This window comes from Gymnoscopelus microlampas, assembly GCF_963454915.1.
Source record: "Gymnoscopelus microlampas genome assembly, chromosome: 2".
Taxonomy (NCBI): Eukaryota; Metazoa; Chordata; class Actinopteri; order Myctophiformes; family Myctophidae; genus Gymnoscopelus; species Gymnoscopelus microlampas.
Genome location: NC_139939.1, coordinates 34,875,566 through 34,887,951, shown reverse-complemented (window position 1 = coordinate 34,887,951; position 12,386 = coordinate 34,875,566). Strand labels below are relative to the sequence as shown.

The 12,386-nt window shown below is 42.6% G+C and overlaps 1 protein-coding gene and 1 long non-coding RNA gene across 5 annotated transcripts in view; one reads left to right on the top strand and one right to left on the bottom strand.

Annotated features, from left to right (window-relative positions):
• The window catches only part of tsc2 (TSC complex subunit 2), a 35,498-nt gene that overhangs the window by 12,302 nt on the left and 10,810 nt on the right, over window positions 1-12,386 (top strand). For 2 of the 4 annotated variants that reach the window (XM_084084623.1, XM_084084622.1), the window contains 9 exons: window positions 384-477; window positions 640-742; window positions 1,331-1,425; window positions 4,105-4,245; window positions 7,297-7,458; window positions 8,941-9,099; window positions 10,843-10,955; window positions 11,145-11,384; window positions 11,948-12,208. In XM_084084623.1, coding sequence (XP_083940749.1) covers window positions 384-477; window positions 640-742; window positions 1,331-1,425; window positions 4,105-4,245; window positions 7,297-7,458; window positions 8,941-9,099; window positions 10,843-10,955; window positions 11,145-11,384; window positions 11,948-12,208 — 1,368 coding nt within the window. The remainder of the gene's footprint in view (window positions 1-383; window positions 478-639; window positions 743-1,330; window positions 1,426-4,104; window positions 4,246-7,296; window positions 7,459-8,940; window positions 9,100-10,842; window positions 10,956-11,144; window positions 11,385-11,947; window positions 12,209-12,386) is intronic. The other 2 variants (XM_084084625.1, XM_084084624.1) reach the window with 1 other exon arrangement.
• Window positions 1,643-4,146, bottom strand: LOC311064742. The gene is made up of 2 exons (XR_014602746.1): window positions 1,743-4,146; window positions 1,643-1,705 (listed from the first exon to the last, which is right to left on the bottom strand). It is a non-coding gene; the product is annotated as an uncharacterized lncRNA (long non-coding RNA).

The following is a 12,386-nucleotide window of genomic DNA, read 5'->3' as shown; positions in this document are numbered from 1 at the left end:
ACTGTGATGCTGCATTCACACTGGCAGCTACAGAACTATTTTTAGTTTGGGATTTCAGAATGACGGCACAGTTGAGTGATTTTCATGGGTCCTTGAGGGGCATGTCAGGGGGTCCTCAGACAAATTAGGAGTAGTTTAATTGAACAATAATTCAGTTCACTTGAACTTATTACAACACAGAAAAGTATGCGTGAGTATTGTAACTATGTCTCAGTATCACTATTCTAAATTATATCAATTTCCCACATACAATTTTGACATCTAGACTATTTAATTTAAACCAAAACATCTTGTCATAATAATTTGAAATGGGGGTCTGTGGCCTTATGAAAGTCCATTTTGGGGTCTGTGACATGAGTATTTTGTTGTTGTGTGTTTCATAGCTCTGGTGCGCCTGCCTCACCTGTACGCTAACTTTGTGGCAGAGCAGTATGTTAGTGTGTTTGCCATCTCACTGCCCTACACCAACCCTTTCAAGTAAGTGCATGTAAACGCACACACCCATGCACACACATTTTCATTTACAGTATGTAACATGACTGTAGTTCAGTGTTATATGTATTTTAATTGTCAAATAAAATGATGCATTCAATAATCAATAAGCTCTAACCTATAGATATCTCCTCTCATTCCTGCTAGGTTCAATCAATACATAGTGTCATTGGCTCACCATGTGATCGCCATGTGGTTCATACGCTGCAGGCTCCCCTTCAGGAAAGACTTTGTCCAGTACATCACTAAGGTGTGTGTGAATGTCTTGTTGTGAAGTAGTAGTATTTTTATGTATTGATACATCATGACAGAGGCTCTGACTGGTTAAAAGCTGATCAAAGTAATTTTGCTCTACAACTACTGATGGCACCCGGCCACAACCCAACAAATGTTGATTACGGTTTGCTAGACCACTTTGAGTGAAGTACAATTGTGAGAACAGCGATAGTAGTTGGTGGAAATCACATTTCGTTATCCACATATACACTATTTTCTTTATAAACAATTATAATAATTTAACACATTTTTACCCAAGCAAAAATTGACGATCTACCAGCTCACAGCTTTTAGATCTGCTATTTTTGTGTGACACTGTTTTACGATGAATTATTAAATAGGGCTTAAGTGGTTAATCATACTGATCGATTTAGTTGATCGTCGATACATTGATATATAAAAAATAAAACACATTATGTGCTTCTCGATTGTTCGATTAATCAAAAAAGTAATCAATAGAATAATCACTAAGATAAATAATGACAGCCCTAGCCTTTACATCTTGTTCTCCAAGCTGAATTTGGTGTTTCTCTTCATTCGTTCCTCCCACCTCATTCTCCAGGGTTTGCGTTCCAACGCTCTCCTTCCGTTCGACGACGGCCACGAGCAAAGTTCATTCAGAGCTCGAAGCACCAGCCTCAATGAGAGGCCTAAAAGGTACGCCTGCATACACACCAACCCAAACACATTCAGTCAGTCAGTCAGTCAGTCAGTCACAGAGGCTACATAACATGACAACTGATCTACAACAGGACTGTCAAGGTAACATGGGACTCAGCATGAATGATACTGTGGATTGATGATTGCTATGATTTCCCTTAGGTTGCCATGGTGATCATTATTTCAATGTATTTTATTATTTTCTTTTTTCCTCTATTTTCATTTGGATGTTTTTTGTTTGGTTTCCTGTTGCCAAGAGTTTTGTTGTTGTTGTTTCCTGTTTTGAATCCACTCACCCACACACACACACACACACACACACACACACACACACACACACACACACGGAGTACTGGCAAACACATGGAACAGAGAAAGAAGTTTCACTTTATCCTGCTTTCAGATAAGAAAGTTCTGATATATTCATGATTAGTGCGCGCACACACGTTTGACTATGTCCCCGGCCCACACACACATACAGACTTAATCTCTCGCGCGTGGAGATAACGGGGAGCTTGACTCTGCAGGGTAACCCTCTCATCTATAAATGGTGTCAGAGTTTGAATGTCACTATATTAATCCCTCTAAAATACAGATAGACAATCACTATGAAAGCATCCAAAATAACTCCAGTGTCTAACCCTGTCTCAAACAGCCAACCTCATCTAAAAAACAGTGGAGAGGAGGACACTTTGATGGCTGTGGAGATTGTAATTCAAAAGCAATGTCAGGCGGAAGGAGTCGTGCTTTTTAAAATCATGTTATTTTCTGTTTTTAGTGAGATGAAAGTATTGACTGCCATTATGTCCTTGACGAACTGTCTGGGCCGGCGCATCTCTTTTATAGTCCACTCCTTTCCCTGCCCACTCCGCTTTTTGTATTTGTAGATTCAGTGGTGATGTAATGCATGTCCTGACCCCCTCCTCTTCTTGCTTTTCTTTTGTTCTCCCAAAAGAGATGTGAAGTAGATAAATCGACTCTATCCCCCCCCCCCCCCTTGTCCTCTCCCGCTCCCTCGCCTATTTGGTTCAACTCACTTCCTGAGTTGCTTTAACGCCCACGCTCCCATTAGTTAATGCACCATAACTCTTCCATGCTAACTCTCCATAGTTAACACAGTAACAGTTTGTATTGATCCTCCATGCCATTGTCAGTTTAATAGCCCATACTGTGTAACTGGTCCGTGTGCTGCTCATGAGCCTTACTGCTGGCTTGGAGCTCTGCATGTCTGATCTCACACAGTTCATGTGACAATACTATTATTATAATTTGACTATAATTTGACTAGAATAGAGGCTGTCATAAATGTTTGAGTATTTATCTATCTTGGGATAACTTTAGGATGAAACCTTTCAATCCGGGAACGCATCTGTGTCATTTTAGATGTCTTTGGCTATTCTAAAATAGCAGATATACAAGCAATACAATATATCGTGAAAATGTGTGCAAATCTTTGAATATATCATTTTTATTATCATTTGTAAAATAATATGTTCCAGGGGACCTCCAGAAGCAAAGATTTGAGTTAAAAATGTTTAAAGAAAGATATGTATTCAAAGATTTGCACAAATGTTCAAGATTTCTACAAGCTCGGAGCTTGTAGATCTGCTATTTTTGAATAGCCAAGTATAAAATAATGGTTATAGCTCAAATCTAAAATGACACAGATGCTTAATGGGTTAAGGTTATGGTAAGATCGGGGTAAGCGGCGACTATCTCATGAACTGAATCTCTCAACAGTCACATGCTGCGCTCCAGCCCGCTGTTTTAACCCAGTGTTTCCTTTTCAGTTGGATGTGTGGTTCCTCTTCATGTGTTTTTTAACCTTCATTCATTCAGGCCCTTTTGCTGAGTCCATCCTTACTACTGCCTGACTTCACTTCTAGCTACTGCTCCCTGCAGCCTTAAGCCTAGTTTCTGCTTCGTCATTTGGCAGTGTCACGTACCGGAAATACATATATTTTTAAGCAAACTTGTTAGCGTGAAAAAGTATTTATTTTTGGTGAGGGACACTGCCATGCAGCGAGGTATATATGAGGTTTTATCCTCACAAAGTACCTGCTCTTTCAGAGAATGTTAACTTCAGTGCCATCCTGAATGGTTTTCTGTGTATATTTCTTTGTGAAATGTAGACGCTGTTTTACCCTCTTCTGTGGCTTTGTCTGTTTTTTCATGTTTTGTTGACCTCTCCTTATCCCTCTTCCTGTGTATTCTGAATCATAATGTTCGCTGCTGTTAATTTTCACCTATTTGTTTTTTTTCCTTTCAACTCCTCATTTGAAACCGGCCCCCTTACCCCCTCCTGTGATTTGGCACTGCGTTCTCGGCGTGGTTTTGGGGGGGGGTTGGTGGTCGCGTCACCTTGGATCCTTCCTCCATTACTACTGGGCCTTACCTTCGTCTGTGACCATTTCCCCTTGGAAATCCCTCCCTCTGCCCCAATCCCCATTTGTGACGTTCATCCGTTCGTCACCTATTTGTGTGGCTGTTGCTCTGGGGTGGGGATGCCGTTTCCTTCTGTCTCCTCCCCACACAAACTCACACATGCCACCAAAACCCCTTACATACCTACGATGACCTAACCCACAATCCCCCCCCTTAACTGTCCCATACCACCATACCCCCCCCCCCTCGTTGCCACGGTATCCACCACCACTCTACCACCACGCCACCCAGTCTGCGGGCGGCCAAAGTGGCGAAGGCGGCGGCGGCAGTAGCCAATAGCAGCAGCTCTCCAGTTAAAGAGCTGAGGGACCTGTCTGCCCTGGATGCGTTCCGTTCCCGCAGCATCAGTGTCTCCGAGCATGCGGTCCGCAGGTTAGAGAAGAGCGCTCTGGGTAACCTCTCTTTAAATTAAACCACAGCAAAAAGATGTGACGATAATTCATTAAACAGCAACCCAAAGGGATGGTTGTTGGGGCGGAAGGGGCCTTTTGTAATGACGGCCGTTGAGGTGGGTGTGCTGGGGTGGGCTGGAGGGTGCATGCTGGAGGAGGGTTGGTTTGTTCATGTTGTTTGGTTTGTTTTTTGGGCTGTTTTCCACGATTGCATTTGTTTTAGTAGTATTTAGTAGTACTTTTGTATTTAGTTCATTTTTGCATGATGTGCAGACACATCTCAATCCATGTGTTTGTTCCGTTTGGTTTGGCTTTAACAACAAATTTGCCATTTTATTTATTTAATATTTTGGGTTCAACTTTGTGTTTTGTTTTTTTCCTTTTTGCTGGGTGTGGTGCTGTTTTTGTTTTGATTGGCCTAACAACACGAGTGACTGGAGAAACTGGTGCAAAGCATGTGTACCCAGAGAGAGTTTGGGGGGGGGGGGGGGGGGGCTTTACTGACAGCCACTGCAAACAATAATTGGTCTCTCTCCTATCTGTGGTGGGATGGTACTGCTTCCCGTCGCCAATGATAAGAACTCAACACTCAACACAACAGCTTCGCTTGCTTGCCTGGAGATGTTTTTTTTTTCTTGCTTTGTTGCATTCACAGACAGTCATACAGTGTGTATATGTACTGCTATGACCATGGCAATCTACCAGTGTGGGGATTTAGAAATCAGTTGTGCTGGCATGAAGTTTGATTTGAGGTTTGATAAAGGATACAAAAATCAGTCACACACACACACACACACACACACACACACACACACACACACACACACACACACACACACACACACACACACACACACACACACACACACACACACACACACACACACACACACACACACACACACACACACACACACACACACACACACACACACCTGCCTGGCTGTACTATTGAAGCAAGTAACTAATGGGTACTGGTTGTGGCATTGCAGTTGTTCTCTCATAGTGTTGCAATGCCAATCTCTATTTTGTTGTCATACTACTACTGTCCAGTAGGTAGCAGCAACATTTCATGGATTGAACAAAGCTCGCAGTTCAACCAATGGAGCCCTCTTGAGGAAAGAGACTGCTCTTTCAAAATAATTGAAATGGCGATGAATCACTATCCCTCAATAACTGCAATGATACATTGAACTTGTTCTTATAATTGCTCAACCTTGATACTTGATTACACGTCTGGCTCTATGTCTCTCTATTGATTAAGAGACATAGGGACATTGATGCTTCCGTTAACACATAATAGAAGCATCAGTGCATCAGTTTTATACTAAAGGTTCTGGTTCGGTGGACACCTGCCCTCCATCAGCTCACTGACATTTAGTTTGATAACATTTTAGTTGATAACATGACAGTTTTAGAACCAATTATTCACTGCAAATTATCACAGCATGTTAAAACACCAAGCCTCATTAAGTGGATCTTGTATTTTGCTCGGACATGCACCCTTATTGATGCTACCGAACTGAAAAACATGCACATTTCTGAAGACATGCATTGCTAACCCTATTCTAATGGAGATGTTACAGTTAGTTTTGGATTTGCATTATGCAAAGACAGTAAATTGTCCCATAATGGAGCATAAAGAGATAAATGAACATGGCTCGCTCTTGGGTAATCAATGTAAATGGTGTTCTGGGTAGGTGTCTGCCACACAGGGATTCATCTTTGTAATCAGTAGATGGTTGTGGTACTGTCAGTCTACTAGATGTGTAATTGTCATATTCGGGTGGGATTTCCCACCCCAAGTATGATGCAAAATAGCCGCCGTGGGAATAGGACACACAAGCTGGGACTTGGTTTGAGTGAGAGTTTGCACCCTGATGCGTTAAAAGCATGGAGTTCACATCTAGTAAAGTACTATCTGTTTTTGGCTTTCCATGACAGACTACATGGACTAACATGCTTGCTTAGGTGAACATAATATTCATAATATGAACAATATATCAACTTAAAAAAAAACATACTTATTGCTACTATTCATACAGGTCAGATTTTTCAGATTCCATTACAATTGGCTGTGACTGGCTTCCAAAGTTTGCAGGAGTGGCCGGTTACGCACACAATGCCACAAATAATGAATGCATAATAATTTGTTTTTCTTTTTGTTTAAGAAAGATGAGAAACATTAGAGATGACTGAGTCAAGATTCAAACCTTTGAATACACAGAATATATTTCGAGTCTTGTTATGCAAGATGATTTGTTCCTTGCAGCCAGCCAGCGTGACCTTTTCTACTTCTCCTACAGTGAGTAGAAGTCGCGTGGATCTGTCGGGTCTATTGAGACTGACTTTTCTGTTAGGAGAGGCAAAGGCAACCTGATTTCCAATTAGACCATAATGGAAATGTTGGGCAGAGATAGCTCCTGCATCTTCCACAGATGAATACTGATGTGCAAATGTCTGGATCAGGGGAGATGTTAGTATGCCGTTTGTGCCACTTACTTTGTACGGCTTTGCTTTCAGACAGCATTCTCTCTCTCCATCTTATCCCTGAGGGTCTGAACTCTGAAATCCCACTGCACCTTGTTTTATCTTATTTAATGCACCGTGGAAGACATCAGCCTTCCCACAAACACACATCTAGAACAAATCAAAGCATATCAAGGGAAGACGCCACTTATACCAAGTGCCAGCATTTGTGTTTGTGTTTAAAAAGATCACAATCCCCCAGATTGTGTGACCTGTGTGGTTGTGCGTGTGCATGCATGAGCACAATGCTTGTGTGTATTGCTCATTATACACAGTAAAATCCTCCTTAATTGAACTCTGAACGTTTAGATTTCACAGTGTAGAGCCCACATTAACAGTTGAGTGTGCTTACCTTATGTACTGTACAACCGCTTGCATGGCTTTGCGTGTGTATATTGGAACTCGCATGCATATATAAACATACTGGGAGTGTGAATGCCTTGCTATCCCGTCTCTCCCTGTTTGTTTCTCTTACCCCTGTCTCTCTGGCAAACATCTGTAGGATGCACACCTCCACAACCACCTGTAGTCTGGGTTCTGCGGACGAGAACGCTGTGACTCAGGCGGATGAGGGACTGAAGACGGTCCACCTGGAGCTTACTGAGACCTGTCTGGACATGATGGCTCGATATGTCTTCTCCAACTTTTCAGCCCTGCCTAAGAGGTACAGTTGGTCGATACGTGGCAGTTTTCCACTGCATGGTATCGGCTTGACTCCACAGTCCACTCAACTCTCTTTTGGTTCCATGTACTTCATTTGTCACTGCAGATGGTACCCCCTCAATACAATGTGGCTGGTCGTATTAGCTACATCCAACCATTTGCGTAAAAGACATGTCTGGAAACAACCTCTCAAGTTCACCTATACATTCCAACAAAAACAGTTTCTCATAACATTTTAGATGAGAAACATTCCATGCAGTGGCTCGGTATTGATTCATTACTATTGATTCATTACATTACTATTAATGAATTACTTAATTACTGTGGCAGGAGAAGGATGTCCATTGAAATACAACCACCCTAAGGTCTACTAATCAAATGTCAATCTGCACCTACTACATTTGAAAAACTGTTATCTCTGTACTATTTTAAATGCACTTGAACATTGTTGCCATTTGTCTCAAAGGTTTAAGTGATGGAAAAATCTGGAAATATTGTTATTTGTTCCAAAAGCTTTATACCAAGTTATCCCATGTATATATAACTGCTTCAAACAGCAAATGCACAATTCTTCTGGTTTTCTAATGCAATTGTGACCCAGCTATGTTTACACACATCTCTGTATTCCCTTTTAATTGTACAGTACATACCGTATTTTCCGCACTATAAGGCGCATCTGAGTATAAGGCACACCTTCAATAAATGTATTATTTTCATATATAGGGCGCACCGCATTATAAGGCGCATCCGTACTATAAGGCGCGCTGGCGGTGCGCCCTATAGTGCGGAAACCAAGGGAACCAATATTGATACATATATAAGGCGCATCGGATTATAAGGCGCACTGAATATAGTGCGGAAAATACGGTACATTTCTTAGTCTTGATTGGTATGTTTCATTTTGGCTTTAAAGCCCCAATGAATTGAACTGAATTGATTCATTTCACATTTGCAGCATCTAGTTTAAAAGTTTATTACTATATTCAGGAGCTTCCGTGCAGTTGTAGGGGAATCCGTCATAACACAGTGATGCTACTCTCTGACCAATCGGTGATCTGCAGTGTTTCCACTTCACATTACATGGTATTGCTTTGTCTCTCTTGGAGCCTCAACGGAGGTGATACCAAAAAAGTACCAGGTACTACTTTTGCCCAATCGAAAACAAAGAATGATTGAGTCAAATTAAAGGGCTGTTCACACCAAGCACTATAACTGTAATGATAACTATAGCTCGTTCACCATTTTGTTTGTTACAGTTGTGGTGTGGACTGTACCATCCACTTGAGTTAGAACGATATTTGTATAGTTATCATTATAGTTATATTGCTTGGTGTGAATGGCCCTTTAGTCAAGCCGGTAAAGCTCTCTTTCCCTCTCTCCCTCCAGAAATGGCCTGCAGGGTCTTGTTGACGCTTGGGAAGAAAATAACTTTCAGGGGTTCAGAAAGCGATCATGACCTTTTGAACTTTGGCTGTCCTCCCAGGTCTCCAATTGCTGAGTTTCTGCTGGCGGGGGGCCGCAGTATGACATGGCTGGTGGGCAACAAGCTGGTGACTATCACCACCAGCGGAGGGGTTCGAACCCAGGCCCTGCTGGGGCTGGACATGGCTGAACGTCTGGGAGGCGGAGGGGAGATGACCAGGTAGAAACCACCCGAGTGGATTAAAATAATAGATGTGCATAATCAATAAGTACACACACACACACACACACACACACACACACACACACACACACACACACACACACACACACACACACACACACACACACACACACACACACACACACACCTCACTTATTAATTCCAACTGGACTCCAACTGGTTGATTGATTTCTTTCCCCCCATGTAACACACACACACACACACACACACACACACACACACACACACACACACACACACACACACACACACACACACACACACACACACACACACACACACACACACTCACACTCTCTTAAACAAATCAATAGGGACGGTAGACTATTGTTTGTTTTCCCAAGTTGTCTATGTCCATTTCTATGCTAATGATACCCAGCTATATCTTTCTGTAGCTCCAGACGACCCCTGTGCTCTAGACCGGTTGTTGACTGGTCTGTCCAGCATCAAATGCTGGATGACTGAGAACTTTCTTTTTATTCTTTTTTTGTTTTTTAGAACAGGTAGGTCATGTTGGGCATCACATTACATTAAATGAGTACATTTCTGGTATATTTAACACTCTTATGTTGTGGTGCTATTCAGTCCAGAGGAGAGGGATCCTAAGCTGAAGTAACTTCAGTCCTTTTGTTGAGAGATCTCAGTTTGTTTGTCTTTGCTGATAAAAGTCCTTGGTAATTTGCCAGTAGATATTCCAATGTTTCACTCCTGATTTTTGGAGCAGGTTTCCAGATATTTGCATAAAAAAATATATATATAAGAAAGAAAATATATAAGTACATACATATAGAAAGACTGAGAACTTTCTAAAGCTAAATGAGGATAAGACAGAAGTTCTCATAATTGGTTCTAGTGAGCAGAGAGAATCAATAACAAGTAGACTTGGTAACCTGACTGTAGAAAGTAACACTACACTAAAGAACCTGGGGGTTATTATTGATTCTGAATTTAATTTTAATGCACACATTAATCATGTTACCAAGATTGCCTTCTTTCATCCGATGCAAAAACATTGATCCATGCTTTACTTTTCTCTCGGCTTGATTACTGCAATGCACCTTTTTTCTGGCCTGCCACAGAAAACAACTGACAGATTACAACTTGTTCAAAATGCGGCAGCCAGAGTTTTAACTAAAACTAAGATGAGAGAACATATTACTCTAGTTTTAGCTTCACTACATATCCGGTTGTTTTTAGGATTGATTTTTAAATAATTTTACTTGTTCATAAAGCTCTCAATAGTCTGGCACCTTCCTACCTCTATGACTGCCTGCCTAGATATGTTCCAAACCGTGTGCTGACCTGGTCGAAGTGCCTACAATGGCATATTAAAAACACAGTGAAGCAGCATTCTGCTTCTATGGGCAGAGGGCGTGGAATAAACTCCCATTACGCCTAAGACAGGCAGCCTCTGTTGATAGCTTTAAAGCACAGCTCAAGACCTATTTCTTCACTCTTACTTTTAGTTGATTTTTAAATCTCTGTGTTATTCATGTCCTCACTGTTTTGCCTGATTCGCTGCCTTTTTTTCTATTATTTTAATGTTTTATGCTTTTGCTTTTCTTTTTTTGCTTTATTGTTAAATTATTTGTACTTTTGTAAAGTACTTGTGCTTATTTCTTGCTCTGTAAAGCATTTTGCTGCATTTCATGTCATGAGAGGTGCTATACAAATAAAGTTTATTATTATCATGTCATCTCTCCTACCCTGGCTCTTTAGGTCAGATCCATCTCTACACACTCGTCTAACCAAAGAAGCTCCGGCCAAACTAGAATCCCAGTCCAGCCAGCAGCTCAACAGAGCCACACGCATAAGAGTCCGCTCCATGTCAGGTAATATACCTCCTCCATGTCCGGTAATAGTTCTTCTCCATGTCCGGTCTTTACTTGTAACAGAGTGTTTCTACTTTGCCGTATTGATACTTTTACCGTAAGTAAAAAATGTGAGTACTTTTTCCACCACTGATTAAAGGACTATGAACTGATGATTAGTAGTGTATAACCATGTCACTTACATTCTAGGTGGCCATGCTCTGCGTGCCGGTCCTACCCAGAGTTTGAGTCCGCTGGTGTCTCCCTCAGAAGGGGAGTTAGGTGCCCCACTGTCCCCCACATCCGGACCCACTCTGGACGGCCTGGGACCACCTTCCTCATCTCCGACCCCCACTGCTCCCCCGCCCCTCAAAGACAACCCCAGCCTGGCTGAGTTCGTCCCCATGCTCACGCAGGGCTGGGCTGAGATCTTCATCCGTAGACCATCTGGTGTGTGAATTCACACCTTCGCATTCCATTGCACGCACACACACACACACACACACACACACACACGCACACGCACACGCAGACACAGACACAGACACACACACACACACACACACACACGCAGACACACACACAATCAAAATGCATGTAATCCCTATTGTACACACACACACAATCAAAGTGCTTGTAATCCGTATTGTACTAAGTATAATTTAGTGTTATGCCAAGTAGCTATGATCAGTGTCTCTTTCTGTTTCTCCAAGTTTCTCTTTCTTACCTCTGCCAGGCAGAACGGCCAGGATGCGGAGATTATGTTTTTGTCCCTGTCCTGCTGTGTGTCCCTGTGTGTGAGTGTTTGTCTGTGAACAGCTACTCTCCGGCACCGCTTGACCGATCATCATGAAACTTTGCACACACACTCCCAGTAGGCCAAGGAAGAACCGTCACTCCGAATGTTATATATATATATACAATGCATAGAAAGAATTGCATCATGTCAAATTCCTTGTATGTGAATTCCCTTAATGGTGGTTGTTTACATGTGTTTGTGTGTGTGTGGACAGGTAACACTAGCTGGCTGATGTGTCTGGAGAACCCACCTAGTCCCTTCTCCTCTGAGCTGGGCAACATGCCGCTGCAGGAGCTGTCCAGTGTCCTGATGGCTATGGAGGGTGTTAAGGAGCCCCCCGGCCAGACGGCCAGTGCCCCGGCCAGCACTGCCGCCCCACCTCCAGTCCAGACTCAGGCCTCTATCCCCGAACCCCCGGTGCAGGTACACACCACTGGGGGAGGGAAACCAAACCTCATTCAACGCTCCAACACTGGTGAGTAGAGTTAGTGGTGGTGGGTGGGGGGGGGGGGGGGGTGGCGGGGGGCTTGGGGGGAGACAGAGCGAGAACGCAAAGGTGGTGTTTTTTGTTTTCACCACTGTTGCCTGTGTTTGCTGCTGTTGCTTGTAATTACAATTCATTCAGGTGAGGTATGAATTAGTGTAGCATGGGA